The sequence below is a fragment of the Polyodon spathula genome, chromosome 11 (assembly GCF_017654505.1).
Source record: "Polyodon spathula isolate WHYD16114869_AA chromosome 11, ASM1765450v1, whole genome shotgun sequence".
NCBI lineage: Eukaryota > Metazoa > Chordata > Actinopteri > Acipenseriformes > Polyodontidae > Polyodon > Polyodon spathula.
Window position 1 is genome coordinate 11,230,853 of NC_054544.1, and position 26,200 is coordinate 11,257,052.

A 26,200-nucleotide genomic window follows, 5' to 3' on the forward strand; every position below is an offset into this window, starting at 1 on the left:
ATCTGTTTTGCAGTCATTAAACCACCTTCATTAAAGTTTGTCCTGCTTTAACATTGAACAAACCAATTAGATAGTTTAAAACATTCTGTAATTGAAGACAGCTCAACAGGCTCCCTCATACTTTTGGTTTAACTATTTAAAGACCAGGCATTTTGCCTGTTGTTAGCATTCAGCTTTACAAGTATATCAGCAGCTTACCTTTAGGTCACAGACTGTGAGTCAGTGTTAAAGTCAGTAGAGAGTTATGTTTGTGATGAGTAATATGATTGCTTCAACAGCTTGGTTATTGCCCTGTGTAAGTATTTTTTAAAATAAAAGCATAACAAATTGACGCAATCTGTCCTGAAAAGGGTTCTATTGGATAACAAAAAAGCAGCAGCCTTTTATCACACAAACTAGCAAATAGATTAATTTAAGTACACTCTACTGTATGTATGTATGTACTGGGACCAGTATTGACAAAGATTATTAAAGAACTGCTTTTTGTGAACTCAATACGTGTTCACAAAATAGTCTAATTAAAAAAAAAAAGAAATTTAGTTATGTTACTAGGACCCCCAATTTTATACAGTGTGAAAAGTAGTTTTATATGGGTTTGTTCGTCTTTTTCTCCCAAAGTTAAACGACTGTAGAGCACAGACAGTTGCAGTGCAGGCACAGTCCTTATCCTTTCCTGTCATGTCAGTACAACTCACCATAGAATGGGAGGGCGAACCGTCTGCTGCATTGGCTTTCTATTTTCACTCCACACCCAGTGTCTATTTTACTACCGACAAAATAGTGATTTGTAACTGAATCTTTTCCACACTGCAATCCAAGCATATGAACTGAATTGTACCAAAAGAGACTAAAAGGCAGAAGTAAACCCAATTTAAACTAAACTGGAGATAAATTCAATTTACATATATCAATGAAATCAACTTGCAGTTGCAGGAAATTGACAGCTTAAGCATGAGCACAAGCTTGTATTTTTCATAGAATAGATATTTTTCACGAGAACGATTCACCAGAACAAACAACTATACACACTCTGTTCAAACAATAAACTGTGATTACATGGATCTTTATGAAGGTTTTAAGCTTCAAATCATTAAACTTACCATTAGCAGTTTCCTTTGATAGCATAATGAATGAACCAAACAACTTCAGTCATCAAGAGAAAAAAAAAAGAAACAAAGGAGGAAATAAGTATGAACTTCACAGCTCTCCTTTAACCAAGTAACATTAAACCAACGTAACATACTGCATTCCGAAGACCCTAGCTTGATTTTTGTGCTTCATTTATGCCAGTGTGTGCATTTGAGTAATGAATGATAGTAGCAACTGGTCGGCTGATATAAAAATACCAAGTGCGCATTAGTTGCAAGATAATAGGTTAAATTTAGATTGATGGGCAAATGTGCTACTATTCAAGGATGACACATGGAAAAAATATGCCAATGTATCATTTTATATTGAAACCAGTCAAGATGAGGTCTGTGTTGAGTTCCTGACTTGATTTCGCATTACAGCAAACATTCTGAGATAATTATCCTTTCTATTAACTAGTTTATTTGTGTTTAATTATATCTCGTAACCCACGAAGAAATACTCACTGTAGTTGACTAAAACAATATGCAATGTTTTCTTTCAGCGTCCCTAAATGGACAATGCCATGGTGTCCTGATTAGAATGAAGTAGTGCAGATTTGCTATAATGTGACAGAGGTGAATTTAATCATTTTTCCATCTTCATTTTTTTTACAGATAAAATCATGCAAAAATCATGAACCTTATACAGTCAGGCTGAATTCATTTAGCGGTCCACAATACAACTCAATGATCCTCACTTGCTTGCCGACAATATCCCCATACAGTATATGATACATAAGTGTTCAGCTGCTATGAACAGCAGGAAGGTATGGCAAAGTTCAGTAGGAACAAATGGTCTTCTTTGCAGCAACTCATATTTACTGCACAGTATTTCAACTTCAGATTGTTTTTGTTGTTTGTTTTGTTACAAAACTGATTAACAGCATTACAAGCAAATATTCCCATGTGTGGCTTGTGTGGAATGCATCAACTGCCCTGCTCCACTGGCTTGACAGAAGAAAACAGCAGGTTTATCTTCTACAATTCTTTTCTTTCCAGAAAACGATATTCTGGCATTGTAGCACCTAATGATCCCAGTTAATAGAAGTCTGTTATCGTACTTGTTAAGTTGCTGTATCGGTGATAGAGGAAATCGTTCGAATTCCCCAGCTTGATAAAGAAAACAATATCAGTTAATCCATGTTCCTGGTTTGCTGTGGCATCTGTTAGTACAAGATTCACTTGGTGCCAGAAAGTCTGCTTATCAGCAAACATATTAACTCTTTGAATTCTGTTAGATTTCTTCTGAAACTCAAAATAACACTGTATATAGATGCAGAGCTGTTCTTTTAAGGACAGTGGAGGGAATTAAAGGACACGGGAATGGATCCTGCTGTTAGTGCAGACAGAGGGTGCTCTGCTAGTTTTATATTTTGAGTGAAGGACATTCATTGGCAAGCAGTACAACTCATCTATGAGTCTAATTATAATGTATTGATTTAAAGGAAAAGTATTTCAGTCTATTGAGGTGGATGTAGAAATGGACAGTAAAACTTTTTTTTTTTTTTGCTAAATAGCCTTTAGTTTTCAGAAAAATTTTGATATTAGGTTTGATTTGATGTTTTTTATATATATATATATATAAAAAAAACATGTAAAGGTGTATACATAGTTTTTTATACATTTTATGAATTGTCAAATACCGTGTAATATTAAAATTAGTTTGATATTAGTTTTTATATTTTATATTCTGAACTCAGTGAGCTACAATTAATAAGCTGAAGCACCCTAATGCAAAAAGAAAACATTTTATTACTGTAGAATGATTTTAATTCATGCGTGTATATTAATCATTTAATTATATAAAAAAAAAACAAAAAAAACACATGTTATTTGGGGTGATGTAAACAGAAACAGGCAGAGAAACACTGGGATGTATAAAGAGCAGAATACATATTTTACAAAAATTACTGTAAACACGATTTCAATGTGCAAGAGATACTGTACAAAAAACTATATATAGATCATGTGTGTGTGTAAATAGTCTAGGAATAGTCTGTTCTGTCGTCTTGCCCTTTCCGCAGTTCAAGCTCATGTTAAAATACAACTGAATGAATGTATTAGTCATTATGTAAGAGGAGTCATTTCAATATGCATTTCCTGGTTAAATAAATGCATACAAAAAAAAAATAATAATAATCATAGCAAAAGAGAATCTAAAAACATAAGTGGTTTGACAGTGCCTCCTGGTGGTAAAATGTTGGAAACAGATGTCAGAGTGTGCATGCTATCCGTTAAATGTCATAGGCTAGCAAGGCCTGGTTATTGCTTTTATAAACTTAACAAAAAAAAAAAAAAAAAATGTGTTAAACACCTGACACTTCACACTATTGCCCATAGTGGCCCATGCACTTTGTTGGCTGTGTTTTAGAAGACATTTCTCATTTTTTCTCAAGCTCTTATATGACATCACACTGCTTAACTCCAGTAGGACTGATCTGGTAACATTAACAAATATTCTGTATAACCATTTTAAAGAACATGTGCTAAAATTAAAAAAAAAAAAAAAAAAAAAAAAAAAAAAAATTAAATATATATATATATATATATATATATATATATATATATATATATATATATATATATATATATATATACATATATATATATATATACACACACACACATATCTATATATACTAATTGTGTGGACACTATATTTTATTTTATTACAGCTTATTTCTAAATACTGTACAGAATGATTAGCAAACGGAGCATTTTTAAATGATGAGTGATAAATAAACTCCTGAATGTAGTTAGAAAACACATTCCGGTAATCCACAGAAATACCTTCTCAGCGTGTTTTAGTTAAACCAAGCTATAACAATAATTGGTAAAAATATCAGTTTTTGTTAGTATAAAGTAAGTGCAATTATTTCACTGGTAGTATACAGTAACTGTCCAATATACAGTAGTGTAAAGGAGTGATGTAGTCACAAGTATTTGGCTTGGTATTACTTTTAAATCAAGCCAAATATTGAAGAAAGTGCTTGGGTTTCATTATCAAGTTTATCACGACAATTTTTTGGAATAATTAAAACAAAAGTAAAAAAAAAAAGAAAAAATGTATACTTTTGAAAATGCATTAACCAACAAACACTCCCATTAGTAACACTTATTATAAAGTGATAGCACCTAACCCTGGATGAATGAATGACCATTGGACATATCCAGAACATTCCACCACTGGCTGCTATTCAATGCAAGTACAGTAGAAACAATACAAACAACCCAATTTTGAAGCAAAAGTACATTTTCAGTGAGTAATATAGTAAAACTAATTAACAGAAATAGCAAGAAACTACTCAGAACAGTAAATGTAACGGCTCTTTCAAATGTGACTATGAAATCGATCTTTCCTTTGTTTATAAAAAAAAAAGGAGACACATTTTCAATTGATGTTTTTATTCAAAAGTTTTCAAAGAAATGAACAGAAAAAAATAAACTTAAGTAACAATCTAATCTTTTTTTTTTTTTTTTTTTTTTTTTTACAGTTCACAAATGTCTTTTTGGCTTTAACAAGTACTAGAAAACAAAAAAGTACAGAAAGAGTTCTTTAACTGGACACACAAGTTACCACTGGCAAGTTCGTGGCACATGTAAAATAATAAAAAATAAAAGAAATTAACTCTCTTGATCATATAGACATCTCTATGAAAATCTTTTTTTTTTTTCTTCGAACAATCTGTACAAAAGATCTCTCTTCATAAATTATTTTTGTATAATTTAATCGCTGTCTAGTATGCAAAGTTTAATTAAAGGACTTATTCATCTACAGAGTATTTTCCCAACTCTTTCCCAGACACAGAGTATGGCACTTAGTTCAGACATCACTAGCAGCAAAACCCCACACAGGTGTTGCCAGTACTAATTTTCAGTCTTAGGCAACATATATTGTAGAAATCAAATGTGTCTACGTTTCATACATTATGAAAAAAAAAAAACCCAAAATGTAAGGGAAGCGGCTGCAGGTCTGTCTGGACTCAAAGCAACAATATTTTAGGAAGCAAAGATCCAGTAATACCACAACTTTTGGATTATTTCTTGACTTCATCAACTACTGGAATCTAGTCTATATCAATGAAAGCAGCAATTACTTTTGAAACTATGAAACTGAAGGCCTGGACACAACTAAACACGATCACATACAATATTCCTATAAAAAAAAGAAAGAAATGTAAAAAAAAAAAAAAAAAAAAAAAAAAAACCTGAAGAAAACAATATCCCCCAAAACAACTTGTTTAAGCCCAGCTCCTGAGCTGGGAGAGTTTGGTCTGTGGAAACAGGCAGGTCCAGCAAACCCGTTCCAATACAAAAGAGAAAGAAAATTCTGAGGTAGATAACTAATCAGTCTTGGCTGACCAGGTAAAAAAAAAGTCTTTTGGAAGACAACTTAATTCATTGAAATAAAAAAAAAACAAACAATTGCTCTAAAATGTGAAATGCAGAGCATTATTATTTTTAAGAAATCATTTCATAGTTTCAAATTGGTTTTCTTTCTTTTACGTGTTACATTTCTGTAGCGATGACGTAGCGAGTGTGGCACTGCTCGGATCAAAATCTTCCTGCATGCTTTTTTTTTTGTGTGTGTCATACTGTACATCAATAAAACTAGAACAAAAAATGCAAATGTACAAAAAAAGGCACATTCTCCTAACTGCAAACTGGTCTGGCAAAAAGTAAAAGATGACATAAAATGTAAATTCTGAGAGTAAACCAGTCTTTCTGGATTCGCTGCTAGCTCACAATTCTTTGGTGAATTTAACTTTTTGAAAGTCTTTTGTTTTTCCCTTAAAGGGGAGCTAGCACCTATCTATTTGTTAATCTCTCAGCTTTTCCTTAACCAAAAATCATTTAGCTTTTGCCACTGTTGCCTTGAAAGGCATTTTTTTTGTTTGCTAGTTTTTGAACAATCTAAGTATTGTTTTAATTATAAAGCAAAAGACAAAAAAAAAAAAAAAAAAAAAAAAAAAAAAAAAAAAAAACATCCTGTCAATTTGACAGATCTCCAATCCCCCCACCCCATCTGTTTCTTAAGCTAAAACTACAACATCAAGTTAGTTTAAAAAAAGGCAAGATTTGTTTAAACGTAAATCATTCAGCAGAATTCCTCTCATTCAAAACAACCAGAAGACATTTGAGCCTTCTGAAAATTACAAACATTACATCCTATTAAAATTCCACCAGATTCAGAAAATGTGTTTCACTCAGAACATTTCTTCTGTTCTAAAAGTTCTACTTCCATTATTATTCAGCAGAGATCAGTGGGAAAAAAAAAAAAAAACCCATTAAAAACACCTAAAACACAATAGAAACCAAAAGGTTTGTTTAGCTAATTGAAATAGCTATATACTAAAAAAGCCCTATGTTGCTGATTTACAAGGCATTTCTTTTGAACTTATTCTTGCTTATCTATTCTAGATAGTTGCCTATACAGTTATTGTGTGAAAAAAATTTAAGGCAAATTGTATAGGACAGATCAATCTACACCAAAAACACCTAACAAGAAAAGACATGTAACACTCCACCATAGCAACACTCACACAGCAAGCACAGAACATCATTTTAAAGATGCTTGGCTAAAAAAACCTAATAAAACAGAAAAAACCTCAACACAATACAAAAGAAAAATTCAATCACAAATAATAATAAAAAAAAAAAGTCTTTCCTGTCATGCACCTTAAGTTATGTCACATGGTCTTCTGTGCACAAAGAGTTCTTGTGTCAATGTGACAATGCTTGGTAAAAATAAACTTTCTTATTAAAATAAAAACTATTTTTGAGAATTAGCATCCTTTTGATGAAAGTAAGCACTTATATGCACCTCATACAACTTATACCAAAAATAGTCTGTTTCAATTGATTATTATTATAAACAAAATGTAATCTTTGCAGAACCTGTGCAAAATGTCGAGACGTTCTTAAAGCACAGTCAAACAGAAGAAGCCATGATTGTTTCAGTCTTTACACTTCTCGTTATCATTGCACATCTGAAAGAAAGAAATGTGTTATGTAGCTATTTTACAGAAATCATATAGCAATATTACAACATAATTATGAAGGAAGGCAACAGTTTAAAAATTATACAATTCAAGTTTTTAAACCAATATGACATTCGTTGCTAATGCTTGCAAAAAAACTGTGAGGCAATACCATTAATCAGAGTAGAATCCAATCAATGCTATACCTGTATTACTTGTTCTGTTGATACGTGTAGGGAGAATGCTCATTAGATGACTCCACCTGTTGCTGACCACTGTTTTCCTGAATAAAACAAGAAATCGTAAACAAGTGAACTGAGGCCATTAAAACATTCTTAACCACAACAGCTAACAAAATTTATTAAAATAAAACTAAAACGACAAATGCTAAATGCTCGGACCAGGTTTAAACAGGATGCCCAGTGATTTGAAAGGAGGGAGCCCTTGCTGAACTGCACCATGACTACTGAAAATATAAATCAAGAGGTTTAACAGTTTCCAGTTTTTCATTTGGTTAAGACTGACACTATTTCCATATTTGTCCTGGAACTAATGTGAAAAACAGAGAAACAAACCTCGACTTGAACAGCTGCAGTCTGCATGTGAGCGTACTGGGGAATATAAGCACCTTGCATAGCTGTTGTAGCAGGCATAAACTAAAACAACAAAGAAGAAAAAATGAGACTAAACAATGAACATCATTAAACAGTCTTTTTTAAGGATACCCCCCCCCCCCATCCTTTTCCCTTGCCGTTTTACGACGCTTACAATCTGGGATCTGCTGATCCATTATTATAATTTGTTTGTATCTTCTTTATCAGATTTTGTCTGGACATTCCTAATTGCCTGCACTGAAAAGACTAAATGCAGTCATTTTTTAGGAGTTTAACTGTTTTATCTAAAATATAGCACATTAAACTTCAAATGACTAGTTTTAATATAATCTCATACCGTTCCTGTGCTGCTGAGTGAAAGGTGACTCATTTGTTGTGTCAGTGGGTTTAGCATTGATCCTGGTTGTAATGACATTGTGTGGTCCATAGAGGGTGATAGAACTGCTCCCTGAAACATACAAAGGATAGAACATGACATTAGTTTACAATACTAATATAAAGCTGGAAGCAAGCATATGAAGATTCAGGGCAATTTTACACATTTAAATAAAATCGTTTTTAATATTTAAAATATCTTACGGTTCAGTTTAATAAATAAACAGACACACATTTAACTGAGCAATTTCCATTTCTGTTATAAAATAACTATCACAGAAAATACCAAACATCTCAATGACTCATTTTAAAAAACTGGGATCATTGACTGTTTCAAGAGCAAAGAGTGGTGGATGTATTAAACAGTGTATTCTGGAGAAGGCACAATGTTGTTTATGTTATATTAGAATCAATGTGAACGTACATGATTTACAGAATTGAAGGGATCAAGTAAATGTTGTGAAAGAGTTTGCAAGGTTACACATTTACAACATGCTGTTCATTACATCTCTTCTGGCATTTTACTAATGATGCACATGGTTTGAATTTCTGGAATTTCTGGTGACTGCGAAAGCCTTTGATACAAATGCAACCATTGCATCAGACACATTAAAAGGCTGGAGTTTGTCTTTAAATGAGCTACACCCTGTACTTACATTGTATTGTACTTAAAAAAAAAAAAAAAAATAAATAAATAAAAATGTGTAGCAAGTGTAAAATTAATTTATTTATTAATATTGTGACACAAAAAAAACACAATGGCATTCTGTAATACTATTTTGCTTATCTGCTTTCACATTTCAGACATTACAAATTACCACAGACGGAGTAATTAATAACATTCAGCACAAGAACTGCAACTTGTTTTAAGTCATCCTTTTCCTGGTATATATACAGAATATAAAAAAAAAAATGACTGCGTGCAATATTTAACAGGTTAACGTTAACTGACGATCTATAGTAGGTTTCTTTGATCTTTCAAAAAGATTCACTAAATGCCTTCTGGGAAACTATCTCCCTGGCACATCAGGATCAAACTAAAAATCTATGCTACTTAAAACCATCTGTGAATAAAATGCAGATGGTATTAGTCATCAACACACTATATACTGAAAGCATTTCCTACCCTCCACAACAGTTCCTGTGGTAAAAAATAAAACAGTTAGTAAGCTGAAAGGAGTGACCGACTTATTGTTCCAGCCCAAAATTCCAGAAGAGGGTGTTTTTACGTGATTAAAATGTTAAAGGCTTTGCAGTTTGAATATTGACGTTTCTAAACGTATATGCATCTTTTAAACCATCAAGTGAACCTAATTTTTCCAAATTTGAATTATACGATAATTAGCAACAGCTGTGTAACACACTAGGGATTAACAAAACAAAGCTGTACCACTCACAGGATGCTGCATGATATACGGTTGATGAGGCATCCAGGAAGGAGTCTGTACCTGCAAGATATCAAGTTTAATAAGATTCAGTGAACAGTATGGAAAGACCGTAGCCTTGAAGTAATACACATACACAACCGTGATATTTAGAAGCCAGGCAGTTGAAATAGCCCTACGGTCAGAAAAAACAATGACTGAAGGCATTTTACTGCTTCCCAAGTCAAGGATTTTATCTTATTGATGTTACTGGTTACCTTGCATATATATTAGTTCAGTGTAATTAAAAAAAGGACACCCATTAAATTGGGACAGCACAGGATTTGTTATATGAAAAGGGGAGCTCATCTGCCAGTTGCAGTCCATTTTTTAGCCCGTAACACCTTGTAAGCAATCAATGCCTGTAGCCACACAATCCTGTCGGTGTATGAATATATCAGCTCACTGAAGCTAAGCAAGACTGGGCCTCAATTTTCAACCATCTCACATATAAAAACACTCCTAAGACATCTTTACCACGTGAAAACGAAATGGCACCTCTGAGAACATTGCAGTGGGCTAGGAAACCCAGAACCTCATGAAAACAGAACATATAGTGCTAACTGTTAGGTGCGAGCCCTTAGCAGAATAAACTAACTGCTAACCCAGTGACACAGGCCTAACACTCCCTCAGAGTTTCCCTGGCATAGGTGTAGAATAACAGGCCAGGCTTTTGAGCAATATGCCAGCTGACAAAATTTGAATACTAAGCTTAAGATTTAAATCAGCCTGACCCTAACCCAAAGAATGTAGTACAGTTTTACATGTGGCCCGTATTTCTGCACCTATGCCATTTCCCTCTTTATTCCCTGCACTCCCTGCATTCATTCAAAATGAGCTTTACATACAATTTTTATTCAGTTTTGTAATTTATCTGAATTGGCCAATTAGAAAGTGAGGCTGTGTACTGCAATTAAAACATTACTGCATTACTTCTTTTTTACTTGCACTAAATAAAACAATGACTTGAAAATTACTAATTAGCAAAAGTCAGCTGCAAAGATTTAATCCATCTACCCCAATCACAGTAGATTTCTACAAAAGGTAACCACTTTCAAATTAGTGTGAGTTTTTAGATTTTGTTTTTAAATTTAATACTGTCACTCATTGTAGAAATACAACAGGTAAGCTAATTTAGTAATGACAAGTGAAAGGGCAGAGCTGACCTATCTTGCTGAAAGCTGCAATTACAGCAAGATGCAGGATGCAATGGTGTTTAAATTGATTGTTAATAAAGCTTAAACGTCTTCCCTTAGCCTAGGATATGACATCACTGTGCAAGACTGTGGGAGAAGGAAACTTGTTGAAAATGACTCCAAGGGAACACATCCTGCAATGAGGCTCTTGAGGGGAAACCACATGACTTCTCTTGAAGTGACAGGAAGCCGTGGAGAGTTTAAAGAGTGAGCCCACCCTGCTCATGTATATCTCAGTGCTTCATTGTTTCCCTTTCAGAGTTCAAGAAATAACTAATTCCAAATTCCAAACCCACTCCAAAGATCAGGGAGCTGCAGAAGAACAGGAGGCTCAAAGAAAGGATAACAGACTGGGTTCACCAGCACTCATCTGAGGACTGGAACATAAAGGGAAGGGGCTTTATACTGAAGTGTTCCAGTTTCTTTAGTGTAACATGTAATTGACTGTGATAATGGGTGCACAGAGTTTATACAGTTTTTTAATCATTTTGCCGAGTGAGTCGAGTGGGGGGTGGCGAGTGGTGGAGGGGACCCAAATTCAGCTAGCCTCTCGTCTGCTAGCAGTTAAAACCCCTTTATAAATGTTTTAGTAGCTTTAATTGTTTTCTCATACAAACCTGGTATGTTGAAACAGGTGACACATAGGGTGCTATAGAAGTCTGAGCAATCATCCTGTTTGCAATACTGTATGGTGAAGGATAAAATCTGGGAAAAAGAAAAAAAATGAAAATATGAATTGTTTTTGTACAAAACAAGTTTTATTGTGCAAAATCAGTAGGGTTAATAAAAACATGTATCTTACCCATTTTGCATAGCAGCTGTAGTTGGATCATATGTCAGGGTCATTCCAGCCTAAAAGTTTTAACAATAACACATTATAATGTGATAATGAAATCTTTGTTATTCTAAAATATGGATGACCTATTTCTCTTTTTAAGACATGCTGCCTTATAACTTCTTCACTGCTGCCCCTGTTTAAGCCTAACAATAAGCAGAAAATAATCTAGCAGTTTTTCATTTATAATGGATCAAAGAAGTGTTTTTATAATGTTTCACACTTTCATCTTCAGATCTTTTTCTGATACACAATACTTTTGACTTTTATTGAGCGAACCTTAATTACTAATGGCTTAAGTTCAAGCATAAGTTGATAAAATAAGAATGGATCAAAGAGTCTTTATTGAACTTCTGTTCCTATTTTATTTATATACTGCCTACGGAACTGCTAAAGGCTACATGAGAATGGAAAACAACACACACAACCTGGTAACAGCCAGGAATAAACTTTGCAGTCATCATTAGTCTCCAGACATGCACAATATTCTCACACCCACACTCAAGTGCAATGGAAAGACTTACAAGTCTCACCTCGCCCTCTCTTGGCCACGCTCTGCCATTCTGAACATATTTGTTTTGATTTTGCCTCTTTTTTTGTCCACCATCTGCAAACTTGCATAATAAGGGTTCACTGGGCACTGTGGGTGAGACGCAACATCGTTATACATCCTTAAATAGGAAGTTGAGGTCTTCATTGGTATAAATGCATAGATAATGGTTGGCAGGGATGCACTTTAATGCACTTTTAAAAACACTGAAGCAGACCAGGATGTTGGTATTAACAGTTCTTCTACCCCACTTTAAGAATGGAAACAATTTTTCTGAGCTCCAACCTAAAGCACTTAGTTATAAAGTTAAAATAATAAATGAAATCCTCACCAAGGATTCCCGGTGGCGTCTTAATGAATTTCCCATTAAAATGTGAAATGACTGCTTCACACTTCTCTGTTGATTCCATCCTAAATAAATAATAATAATAAAAAAAGTTCTATCAATTGTATGTACTGCATTATAACATAACACTTATTAGAAATTGTACATAATATAACTGAAATGAATATCAGACCAAATAAAGACATATATACAGTGCCTTGCAAAAGTATTCAGACCCCTGATCAATTCTCTCATATTACTGAATTACAAATGGTAAATTGAAATTTCGTTCTGTTCGATATTTTATTTTAAAACACTTAAACTCAAAATCAATTATTGTAAGGTGACATTGGTTTAATGTTGGGAAATATTTTTAAGAAAAATAAAACAGTGAAATATCTTGCTTGCATAAGTATTCAACCCTCACACACTAATATTTGGTAGAGCCACCTTTTACTGCAATAACAGCTTTAAGTCTTTTGGGGTAAGTATGTACCTGCTTTGCACACAGTGCCGGAGTGATTTTGGCCCATTCTTCTTGGCAGTTTTGCTCCAGGTTGTTCAGGTTGGTTGGACGATGCTTGCGGACTGCAATTTTCAAAAGTGCCACAGATTATCAATGGAATTGAGATCAGGACTTTGACTGGGCCACTGTAGGACATTCACCTTTTTGTTCTTGAGCTACTCCAGTGTTGCTTTGGCCTTGTGTTTGGGATCATTGTCCTGCTGAAAGGTGAATTTCCTCCCAAGTTTCAGTTTTTTAGCGGACTGAAGCAGATTCTCTTGGGAGTATTTTCCTGTATTTTGCTCCATCCATTCTTCCTTCAATTGTAACAACATACCCAGTCCCTGCTGATGAGAAGCTTCCCCACAGCATGATGATGCCACCACCATACTTCACTGTAGGGATGGTGTGTCTTGAGGCATGGGCATAGTGCTTTGAGTTTTGGCCAAAAAGCTCTATCTTAGTTTCATCTGACCACAAAACTTTTTCCCACATCGCAGCTGGGTCACTCTCATGCTTTCTGGCAAACTCCAGACATACTTTCAGATGGTACTTTTTGAGTAACAGCTTCTTTCTTGCCACCCTCCCATACAGGCCATTGTTATGCAGAGCTATTGATATGGTTGACTGGCGCACCATTACTCCACTCCCAGCCACTGAACTCTGTAGCTCCTTCAAAGTGCCTGGGTGCAGCTTCCACTTCCTGATTACTGATCCAACTGTGCTCACTGGGATATCCAAACACTTGGATATTATTTTGCACCCTTTCTATGCATTTGTATTACTTTATCTCTAACTTCTGTAGAATGCTCTTTGGTCTTCATTTTCCTTCAGATTCACTGCCTTACTAATGATCCTTCAACAGTGGGGTTTTTATCCAGAAAATGTGACAGCAACTTTAATGGTTCACAGGTGGAGGCCAATGGTAAGGTAATTGTGTCCTCGTTAGGGCAATTTCTTTCATCGGTGCAAACTGGGAGCTTCCACAGCACAGGGGTTGAATACTTATGCAAGCAAGATATTTCAGTTTTTTATTTCTTAAAAACAGAATTTTATATATATTTTATGTCATATTCTGAAGTTGTTTAAATACAATATATTTATATAATATATATATATATAATATATATATCATATATCTTTATATATATAAGAGTAGCTTTTCCATCTGATTTTCATTTATATAAGGGCTTGTACCTGTAAGTGGTTGTTTTTTTGTTTGTTTTAGAATTGTAATTGGTGCATATCCTTTTAGAAGAACTGCGCTAAAGATGATTTGGAGTAAATAACCATGGGAATATAGCCCTTTATTCCATTGAGAAAAAACACCCTTTAAGTGTGATTTCTGGAAAAGAGACTTCTGGTAATATGGAAGACATGACTGTTTAGAGTATTCAACTAGAGCCCTACATGCTGTTGCATGAAGACCTTCAATAGCAAATGTAGAGGATAGGCATGCACATTAAAGGGTTAAACTTATTTTCCTACGTGACCTGCATGAACATGATCATAAATTATATTCGGAACCAAAACTGGCTTCTGTTTCAGTGCACTTCAGTTAAACATGCTATTTCATGCACCACTGTAGCTGAAAGAACAAGATCTAACTTAAACATGAATAATAACATGATCTCATACTTTGATAAATCAACTATTAGTGTTGCCAAGAAAAAGCAGAAATGTACATGCATTATTACACATTCAAATTGATAATTTTAATGTTCCCAAACCCGAGTTCAGTGAATGACATTCATTTAAATGCGTTGGTAGGTAAAGCCACTAGAGCTCAGAATGATCACTCTCACTACACACATTTTCAATAATCTGCAATCAGATAGGCATTTTCAAGAAAAGCCTTAAAATGTTTACTGCTCTACATGATGGCAGAATGAGATCCAAGTATAGTAGAGCATGGCTAAAGTGCAGTCAAGTATAGACAATCCCAGTTAAGTAAGGTAAATGTGACCATGGAACACTGCAAAACTGCCTTGCAAATTTTAACAGTAAACTTTTTTCATGAGGGAACTACGACCTCTATTGAAAGATGACACTGAATCCAAATCCAACCTTCGTCTTACCTTGCAAAGCCGACGCCTCTACTTGAACCATTAGAATCACGTAATATTCTAGTAGAAATGACCTGCCCAAAAGGTTTAAGCATACTTTCTAGCTCTTGTTCATCCATAGAAAGAGGCAAGTTGGAAATATACAGGTTTGTTGGGTCTTGTTCCTGTTGCTGTAATAAATAACAATAAAAACAGATTAATCCTACACGTTCATGGTCTCCTGCATTGTTCAGCAGCATTTGTTTGTCTGTGACAGTGTACTGCTGTACTATTTTACAATGTGTACAAAGCTCAATTCATCACAAGGGTACATTGTTGCAAAATAACGTTATGGACAATACTGTGGAAAGACCTTTCCTAAAAATATATATTTCATTGATCATACTTAGACCTGACAGATTCAAGTCATAATACACTGAAAAACATTACTCATTCTAAGCATTTTTGCTTTCCTAGAATACTTGAATAAATCACTTGATCTGCATACAGAAACCCCATAACTTTCATCTTTGATCGACAGTTTCCAAATTGATCGAAGGTCAAGGACAGTTATACTTAGAATTGTACTAAAGGGTTAAATATTGCCAACATTGTATCTCTAATTAGATTTTAGACCAATAAATTCATCAACATGAATAGTGATGAATTGCCTTTTGTATGTAGCCCATGGCCTGTTCTCCCATACATACATCAGCTGATTTCTCTGCTCTGTATTTTAATAGTCAGCAGAAACAGAATACATGGAAATAGGTCCTCTGAGAACATCAAGCTTACGTTAATATTCATTACAGCACAGTGTTCATAACAGTAAAGGACAGATTGCATTACTGGAGCAATACAGTATTGTAACAGAAAAACTCTAGATTTATACTTTAAGGTAACTAAATTGTAAGTAGCAAATGATCAGAAACAAAAATCTAATTTTGAAAAAAGAATAGATGAATAAAATTGTAGAGGCTTTGTAATGAACAGATTTTCAAAGCTCACAGATGTTGGCAAGCTTAGCAGTCATCAAGAACTGGAGCAGTACACATTCAGGCCCAAAGGAAAAGCCTGCAAGTGATCTTTCCAGAGTGATTTTAATTAAGAAACAAAGATTTACTGAATTCTGAATGGCACTGTGTTGTGACCACAAAACAAAAAACAAAAGCAAAAACAAAACCATGTGTAAGTGCAAATGTTCTAGTCCAAAAAATATCTATATATCTTGTGTGTAGCATGGCACTTTTTCATAAACGGGGACAGACCACACACAACACACCCTGTATTCAGATGTATATGTGGCTATCAGGTGTATATGTATTATACACCCTGTCTGGTGTGTGTGTATATGTATTATATATATATATATATATATATATATATATATAATAGTGGACAAAAAAAATGGAAACACCTGGGTAAATGAGGGACACGAATTATATTCAAAGCAAGGGCTTCCATGACAGGTGTGGCTCATGCATTAATTAAGCAAACAACATCCCAGCATCCTTAGGGTTATGTATAAAAATGCTGGACAGGCCTGTTTTACAATCAACGGTGTCCAAGGTGATGTCAGGATGGAACTCTGTGGGAAAATCAAGCGCATAATCCAGGATCGTGATATCGGTGCATTAATTCGAAATGCAAGGCAAAACAGGCGAGCAACTGCAGATCAGTTGAGTGCAAATTTCAACCTGGGGTGCAAGTAGCCAGTTTCATCAAAAACGGTCCGCTGAGAACTCCATAGAGCGGGATACCATAGTCGGGTTGCAGTGCACAAACTGCTCATCACACCTGGCAATGCACGTTTGCGAGTCCAGTGGTGCAAAGAGCACAGGCAATGGACTACTGAGCAGTGGAAAAATGTGATATGGTCAGATGAATCATCCTTCATTATGTTCTCGACAAATGGACTAGTGCACGTGTGGCACCAACCTAAAGAACTCTACAGCCCTGAGTGCTTGATTCCAACAGTGAAGGGTTCTGGTGGTTCTGTAATGGGGGCACATTTTCTTAGCAGAAGGCATGGGTGTTATTGTTCATCCATCAATAGTCCAAAGCATCTTTGACCATTGTTCCATAGTCCAAATTATGTGTTCTTGTTCATATTTTAGCCTTTATGTCTTGTTCCACTTTCTTAAGAGGTATTAGTACTGCAACACATTCTTTATGTCCAGATTTCAAGAGTGACCTTTGTCATTCCATCAACAGTACAACGATACCTGTGCCTTCTGCCAGTTCTGTTGTCAATTCAACGCTTGTCTTCTTTCTATTCCTTAAGGATTATCTTCAAGTATTGCTCATCGTGTTAGACGGCTTTTTGGGTCTTCCAGTCCTGGGTCTGTCAATTACAGATGATGTTTCTCTGTACTTGTTGATTATGCTTCGGATACCACACCTTTAAAAATCGAGTGATGTGAGCTATTTCACTCAATGTTTTTTTCCTTCTTTATGCAAGTCAAGGTTGTTATAATAGTAGAAAACACTAGTGGAGGCTTTGAGTAAATTGTTGATGCTCATAATGCAGCAGAGTAGAAAAATGCAACATGTCTAAGTCTTTTTGCACAGCAGTGAATATATTTAATTCATTTTGTGCTTTTAAAACAAGTATGTTAGTAACATAATTACCCTGGCACTGCAGCTGTAAATACAGTTACCAGTACCATGAAAAAAAAAAAAAAAAAAAAAAAAGATCGCGAGACATATATCCACCGTTTGTAGATTTAATAATGTAAGTGTACCATTCGTACACAGACAGATGGGTTCCTCCATATATCACCAGATTCAGAAATGTAAAATACTAAGGAAACCAATCAAATGGGTTGTTTTGCAGTTGGCACCACTCGCAACAATGCAGTCAATGTATTTAATGAATCTTTCTACTCGTGTAGGACAAGCTAATTTATACATCCGCAGTATGTAGAAATCCCCATGGTACCACATTAAACAACAGTCCCTCACCCTGCATTATAGACACACAACACTGTGTATCAGGCAGTGTTGTCTGAACCGGTATTACAGACACACCACATTGTGTATCAGGCAGTGTTGTCTGATCCGGTATTATAGACACACCACATTGTGTATCAGGCAGCGTTGTTTGATGCGCTGCTATTAGGGATTCTGACCCCTGTCAGTACGATCAGGTTAAAAACCACTCCGGCAGATGAGCCTAGCTCTTTTGTGTTGTGGTTAAGAAACTCACTTGTGCGGTCGCCAGGCAACACCCAGAATTCGCCCTGTAATCTTTGCATCCTTAGAGATCTAAACATTTAACATATAAAAGGTATCTTGATGGAAGACCTTTGAAAAGGGTTTGTTTTTGAAAAAGTTAAATAAAATTATGCAACCATTTTAATGTACATTATACCTGCAATTTGAGAATGTTACTGCGTTATTAGTATTTTTTTATTTTTTAATTTTTTTTTAATACACATGATGACAAACTTTAGATAAGCACCCAAGGAGTAAAACGGTTTCAGTAAATCTCATAATTTACACTTACAGCAAATGTGTGGGAAATTAACACTCTTTTAAATACAATGTCCTGACTAGAGGCCGGACATGGTGTAAGGCTCTTAGCTGTCATCTGAAAGAAATTAATGGAAACAAAAAAAACTCCCTGTGCATGTGGAACAGCTCCTAAAATGCAGGAAAGAAATTTGGCAGAAAGATACTGTGTAAGACATCTGTTTTTGTAGTGAATGGGGTCACCAGCTATACAGTCAGTCATTAAACAGCATGAGACTGGGGACTGTCCACAGAATGTAACATCCTCTGATACAAGAGGGGTTTAATGGCTGCCTTTTCTTTCAGGACATACTACTCCCAAATTGAGTCCTATATTTGAACTGTGCATTAATGCTTTGAAAGTGAAATTCAAAACTCTCAATTTCCTTGTGCTTTTAAAATGTTTTTTAAACAATTAAAAAAAAAATAAAACATGTTTGCTCATTTCTTAAACACAATTTTCTAAGTACGACAGAACATAAAGGACTGAAATATTCTTACAAAATAATTTATATAGTGTAGTTATTGTATAGAAACAGCGATTGTTTTTCACTCCTTTTAGCGTTTTTCTTACTAACATAAGTACATTTCAGAACGGGAAAGAACCCTATTCAACTTTCACAAGACTCTTCCAGTCTTTTTCTTGACATTAATTTTTTTTTTGTTTAAAGAACATGATTTTTATTTATTTTTTAAAACAAGGCTCTTTGTTTACAGTTAAATATCAAAGAAAGAAATTCAAATTTAACGAGAAAGCTATTCAATGATCAACATCATGTACGAACTTTAGCGTTCAGATCATAGTTTATATAATATGTAAATTGTCAAAATATTCTGAAAGGCCATAACATCTATCTAATTTAAAAATTACATTTGTGCCATATTTAACTGTTCAGACTTTTAAGTAATTAAATTTAAATATTCCTGTTTAGGTTTATTGCCCTGATTAGCTGGGTTTACTGCTCTAGTTGCCATACCAACCTCCAATTATTTACTTCATTTTCTTCTATTCAAGAATGTAAACCAGCTTATTCTCAGCCATTACAGTAGTGGTGCTCTTTGAAGCGCAACAATGCAAAACTGACTTAAACACTTCTCAGATGTGTTTACCTCATCAAGGACACAGTGACACCATAAATCTATCATGTTTTACATATGTAATTATGCACTGTTTTTACAACAACACATTTGATTTTTACTACAGACTTTCACATCAAACATTTAAAAAAAAATAGTAATATCACAATGAAAAGATTAGTAAGATTAAATTATACAGTATATAAGACATGGTAAGTCAAAGATACATTAAAGTAATTCCTTGTACTAATGACCTGAAAAAGTGACATAGACTGGCCAAGGTTACAGGACCTCCATTTCAACATAAGATGAACAGTGACACATATGGGTTTCAGAGCAAGTTTGCATCAGAGTGAATGTTTCTAGAACGCAACTTTCACTTTCTAAAAGTTAATAACCTTAAACCTCAATAGAAACATTCTGCGTCAAGAGCTCAGAGGACCAAAATGGTCCGATACCCTGCCTGCCACTTGTTAAATTACTTACAGTACCAACTCTGTAATGCAAGCCAGTTTTACTTCTCTGGTGGAATTCATTATATTTTCTACATGAGCAGGCACTGCTTGTGACATGCACTCTACAGTTTAAACTGCTCTTGAAATGACTGCACTGTCTGATAAAGAACTAAAGAATTTATGAACCTACATTCTTATTGTAAAGTGCTAAATACAGTAGCATTTCCAATAGATCAGCGAATAAAAATTACACAAATGTTTTGAAATACACAAACACTTTGTTTGTCTATTGTAATAATTATAATGGAATAGTATTAGGAAATACTTCTCATCTGAAAATGTGTACATATTATACATTATCCAACTTCAGAACCAGATGCAACATTCTTATAGACTGCAACATATTTTGTTGTCAACACCTGGTCATTCAGAATTGTCATGGTTTGGGTATCAAGTGAAATAAATGTTTTACAACTGATATATTCAATTTTTTGGTGCAATTCAGTGTGTCATTCAGTGTGTCATTTAACTGACACACTATTCCTTGTTCCTTGTTATACTGCAATGCACATACACTTACTATAATAATCTAAAACTTTCCTTGCACATTCTGCATTACCAGATGGGTTCTCTTTAATTTGGATCAGAATTCAAAGTGACATCCAAATATATATATTTTTTTACCTTTGCCATCTGGGCCTGGACACCAGTTGCCTTCAATGCAGAAACAGCCTTCTGAGCAGCAGCTGGACTGTCAAAATCCACAAAACCATAACCTGAAAAAATAGACACATTTTTTTAAAACTTGTGCAAAGCTACACTGCTGTGGGATCTGAAAATATCAAGATCTGGAGAGGACACATTCATATCTTTTTAACAAAATGCTTTAGATCACTATCGGACTAGTGCAATCTGCATATTTAAAGCTTGATCTGTACTAATATTGTGCTATTCGTTTGCAAGTAATGATCATGCCTAGCATGTAAGAAGTAAAATACAATACTTAACTAAGACAACAGTGCCAAGAAATTATCAGTCTTATAAAAACATATGGCAACAAAAATACTATAAGGAAAAAAATGTAATCAGTATTTGGATTCTTTCGTCAAGCAATATTTATGAAGTCATATTTTGGTAAACCCGATTTTTTTCATGGTGTATTGCAATTACATCCAACCCCGCTCCACATTAAGGAGAATGTTCTGCATTTTACCTCCACTTTTTCCAGTGTTTCAGCTGTACTGGGGAAATGCACAATGTGCAGTTTCTCCAGGTTCACAGGTCCCATGGTATCCCCGGTCTCAGTGCAAAGCATTGTTTAACACGGCCATGCTTTTATACCTGTGCAATGCACAAAACGTATGCAGTACAACTGAACCCACTAAACTGCTGCATTTATTTTTTTTGCTAATATTTTAAAACTTTGCAATTAGATTTTTTTTTGGTTTTAACAAGAAACGCATGTCTGTAACTTTGCCATTGCTTGTGTTGTCAGTATCCTTGTGAGATATTTTTCATTATAAATCATAGGTCATATATCAGCTGGAGAAATTAACTGAGAACATTTCTCAACTTTTAAACAGGAACGTTTGCCAGGAGGGAGGGTATTTGTCTTCTGAGCATCATAGCATACCCGGATCATTCTCCCTCCTGCTGCGCTGCTTGTTCTCTGTTCCCAAAACTGTGCCATCCATTTTAATCAGAGTCGTTAGCTTTGCTGCATGACCTGTAAACATGATGCTCAGTCCTCTTTCTCCTGGTGAACACTCTATACAAGTTGAGAGAAATGGTCTTTTTTTTTTTTTTGTAGGCGATGCAAGATGTGCAAATAAAATATCAAAGGAATCAGTATTATGTTGAAAAATACATTTCTGTGATAAACCCCTGAAGGGAATGAGTGGGTTTGTATAGTAGAAGTACAATGCATGGAAAAGAAAACACCTGAATTTGGGCATTACTTTACTTATATATGGCTGTGCCTCTGCTTAGCAATGCAACAGAATTTGGAACAGTCTGATTCATCATTATGTTTTTGGGCAAGAATGAATTCAAGTTTCCAAAAAAAGATACGTTTTAAAAAATAAATAAATAAATATAGCTTTGAATATAGTAAAGTTATTTAACAAGATATCTTTCAATACTTGTATACAAATCTTAAACTTCACAGCCAAACAGGAAACTGATGCCAACAGTTTTTCATACTGGCAAGGGCTGAGACAAGCTAAAGGGGGCAACAAGCTTGGTATACAAGACGATTGTTGTGAATTTAAAATGTAATCAAGAGACTTACTATTGAACTACTTTACTGAAACTAAGGCAGCCAGTTGATAAAACATGTAATCCTTTCAGATGAGCATTACTCAGACCTGCTCTGGCCTTCTTAGGCAAGGACAAAGCTCTTTTCTAATTTCATTCCTACTGCACATGCTGCCCACAGTGCCACCCAGTACTGGGAATGTTGCTCCAGTCAAAGTGGCAGTCTTGGCATTCTGCTCAGCATGGGCCACATGCCAGTCTCGCTGAGTGCAAACCTTCAAAGTACTTTGGAGGGGCAGGATCCAGCTGTCAATATCAGGAGGCTACTTCCAGTACATTCCCACTTCATTATGAAATGAATAAAATGGGAATTAAAAATAATAGCACTTGTTTCTCTTAAAGCAGTGTGGTTGGTCAATTTGTTTAGGCAACTTGGAGTTGTCTGACATAATGCCCACTTGCTTTGTTGCAGCCAAAGCCTTGAAAGTTAGGTTACTGACAAATTAGAGAAACCACAAGAACATCTGAAAAAAAAAAAAAACATATAAAACATTTCTGGATGAAGCACACCTTTATTACAAAAATCACCACCCCAATTATAGGCACCTTCTCATGCAGTGTCTCAGAAAGAACAAGGAATGGATTATCTCACCCCTTCAAGAGGACGGGTGGGACAGTATGGGAGAGCTGCTGCTGTCCACTCTAGAAAAAATGGACCTCAAACTCCATTGCTAATATTTCTCCCAAGACTTGATGCAATCATTAATATGTGGTAAAAAGCTTTTTATATTCAATATGCAGAATGCTCAAATAGCTGGTCAATCTCAGAAGCAATATAAGGCTCACATACAGCCAGGTCAGAGAGAAGCCAGATTGTGCCACCATGACTATTCAGTATAAATTGACAAGAGCTGCACAACCTTCCAAGAAATCACATGGCTCTGTGTCAAAAGCAGAGAAACATCATCTGCCAAGACCTAGCAGTCAAGAGGCTAAACAGAGATGGTTAAGTCCACTGAAACTGAGCATTGTCCAAAATCGATAAACAGCAAATCACCCAGTGCAGGACCAAGCCATCCAGTATCCTGCAGCACAACATTTAGAAATAAATATACTATATTCCTGATTGACAGTACAGTTATGAAAAAAACAAAACACAAACAGTTGGTAATTTAAAACAAAGATCCATATACTGTAATAGACAATACCTTTGCATTTGTTTGTTGTCTTATCCAGGATTGCCTTTGTTGATACAATTTTGCCATACCTGAGAAAGAAGAAACAAATAATTATAATTTCATGCAGATAGACTGGAGTGACTGAGCCCACTCATACCTGTCTACGCCCCAAAATTATACCTCAGGTTTTCGATAAGAACCTGAATTACCACAAATGAAACGTGCTCTTGCACTGTGATACCGTTGTTGAATGTCTAATGTGCCAAGTTTTACATTTTGTATAGAAGATATCATGTTTGTCTTCAGTTTTAAGAAGTGATGAGGTCAGAAGTATAAGTTAATGCGCTGATGCAATATTTTGAGCAAAATATGAATGAATAAATAAACAAAAAGAAATGAGCCTGCTGGTATACTTTTTCTGCAGCTGGTTGTTCTTCTGCTGCTAGTCCACCGCAGGTGATGTAAAATGGTACAGTATCACTATACATGTTTACCATTGTTAAACTGCATCTTAACCACACTGCAACTGCATGTGGTAACCACACCTAATTTGCTTCATAAATCTCTGAAAACTAGTTACATTTTCCAATTAAATGACCTGAACAGACTAACAGACGGCATAGTCAATTTAGCAATTTTATGAGTCTGACGGATTTAAATATCATGTAAAAAGCCACCAGAGCCTGGCTGTCTAAACCAAAGTTAATGGGGCATGCAATTTAATTCATGAGACTGCTCAAGAAATTAAACTGCATGAGATAAGTAGGTCTCCTCTGTGTCATTGAGATATTACAAATGTTGTAGAAGCCTCTCTGTACTGAATAATCTAGGTGCATTCAATGAATCCCATGTGTAGGTAGCCAATAGAATGGATGCTGACGAGAATAGAAAATGACCAATTAGGAATAATTTCACACAAACTTATATGACATTGTGGCTTTCGTGTAATGTCAACATTCTAAAAAAAATCATTTGAATAATATGCTATTTGGTTTCTGTAAGGTATAAAAATACAAAAATATAAATATACCCTTCAAAAAAAGAAACACATACAGTAGCAGATATGTTTTCTTCAATCTCTTAAAAATGTCATCAAAGCTTGATCAAAAGAACTGTATTTTATTACAATGTCACATTGTCAGGATCAAAAACGCTGTCAAAATGACAAAACACATGAATATTCCCCAAATTAACACCATTTGCTTAAGACTTGCAATATTCATGTGCATTCACTGCATGTGCAACATGCAGAGATGTGTCTATAAAAGTGGAGGGTTTTCAGCCTGCATGTCTTATTGGTGTTCACTGTATTATTGGTGTTCATTTGAAGTTATGCCTAGACTTACCGAGGCACAACGGAATAATGCTATTGGCCATTTGGAAGCTGGTGAATCTCAGTCCGCCGTCGCACAGCGCCTTAATGTTTCCCAGAGCAATATAGGACGACTTTGGCAGAACTGTATGGCAGTAACTGATCATGTAGCAGTCCGCTACACCAAGAAAAGGCTCTTTGAATTTTAAACAGCATTGCTGTCAAAACTATAATTTTATTATTTTATAATAGCATTATTACAGTCAGAAGCGGTCTACATTTTCCAAATAAACACAGGGACCGGACAACTGCATGAACATGTTTCCTGTAGCCTTGTCGACAACACTGTTTTTGCTCCCCCCACCAACATCTACAGCACACTGCTACAATAGATGTGTTCATCACTGTTGTTGCTTTTTCATGGAGGACACAGGTGCCCGTAAAACAAAACGCTTTTTTTGTTTGTTTTAATAGAATTGTGCCTAGTTTTCACTGCTTCTGAACCTACAGTCTTGTGATTTCATACCTCAAAATGAGCTACACCAGGAAACTGCAGCATTTTTTTACCCATTTACTGCCTTTGTAAGTTCTGTATCTGCCCATTTGTTTATTTACAAATATAAATATCTGAAACTGTCCCCAAACAGGATCCATATCCTAAATCGATCTTTCAAGTGAATGAAAACTAGAACTATAAAACTACATATTTGGTTTATTGCAAAAGCTATGAATACAAAAAAATTCCTATATTGCAATTGTTTGAATGTACAGTATTTGTACCTGATTTATAATAGTGGATTATGACTGGTCTGATAGGCCCCTTTCAGGTATTATGCATGCATCACATTCCATTCCACGAAGCGAGGCAATGAAGGATAAAAAGTAAACACAGATGGCATGCCCTGATGAAGAACTGCAGACAAGCAAAAAAATATGTCTTGACTACATTTCATGCTGCGTGTTCAGTGCCAGGCTGCACCAACAGTGGTTACAAAAATCATTGTATTATCTCTGTGTACCAACTGCCATTGATATATTGCATGTGTAAAACGTAAGGAAGTGAAAGTGTGTACCTTGCAGGTACATTAAATTCGCACTAAGGTTTATTGTTGATTTTATAGTCGACTCCATCACTCTAGGATAACCAAGTTTCTGTAACACCTATCACATCATAGTTACTTGTTAGTGCAGCAGCTTCGAGTTCTAACATTGCTTGTCATCCCTAAAATATTATTTTCAAGTATGTTAAAAAAAAAAAAAAAAGTAATGTCATTAGTATTTTATTAATTAAATGTAGTTGGGGGCCATGACGTCTTGTTTCGGTTTTTACATCAGCACTACATTAATTCCTTCCACTACACTAAATAGGGAATGGAATAGACTTAATGACAGTTGATTACTGCTTTAAAAGCTTTAACATCTTTAAAAG

At 35.1% G+C, this 26,200-nt stretch overlaps 1 protein-coding gene across 5 annotated transcripts in view; it reads right to left on the minus strand.

The window, feature by feature from the left end:
- Positions 1-6,077: 6,077 nt before the first annotated feature.
- The window catches only part of LOC121323055 (RNA-binding motif, single-stranded-interacting protein 1-like), a 52,510-nt gene continuing 32,387 nt past the window's right edge, over positions 6,078-26,200 (minus strand). For 2 of the 5 annotated variants that reach the window (XM_041263780.1, XM_041263782.1), the window contains exons 3-14: positions 23,490-23,548; positions 20,710-20,801; positions 15,014-15,171; positions 12,437-12,516; positions 12,080-12,195; positions 11,523-11,572; positions 11,338-11,425; positions 9,498-9,548; positions 8,063-8,173; positions 7,687-7,767; positions 7,318-7,394; positions 6,078-7,120 (exon numbers count right to left, since the gene is read on the minus strand). In XM_041263780.1, coding sequence (XP_041119714.1) covers positions 7,323-7,394; positions 7,687-7,767; positions 8,063-8,173; positions 9,498-9,548; positions 11,338-11,425; positions 11,523-11,572; positions 12,080-12,195; positions 12,437-12,516; positions 15,014-15,171; positions 20,710-20,801; positions 23,490-23,548 — 958 coding nt within the window. In that variant the 3' untranslated portion in view covers positions 6,078-7,120; positions 7,318-7,322. Of the gene's footprint in view, positions 7,121-7,317; positions 7,395-7,686; positions 7,768-8,062; positions 8,174-9,497; positions 9,549-11,337; positions 11,426-11,522; positions 11,573-12,079; positions 12,196-12,436; positions 12,517-15,013; positions 15,172-20,709; positions 20,802-21,658; positions 22,160-23,489; positions 23,549-26,200 lie in introns of those variants that run through there. The other 3 variants (XM_041263781.1, XM_041263779.1, XM_041263778.1) reach the window with 3 other exon arrangements.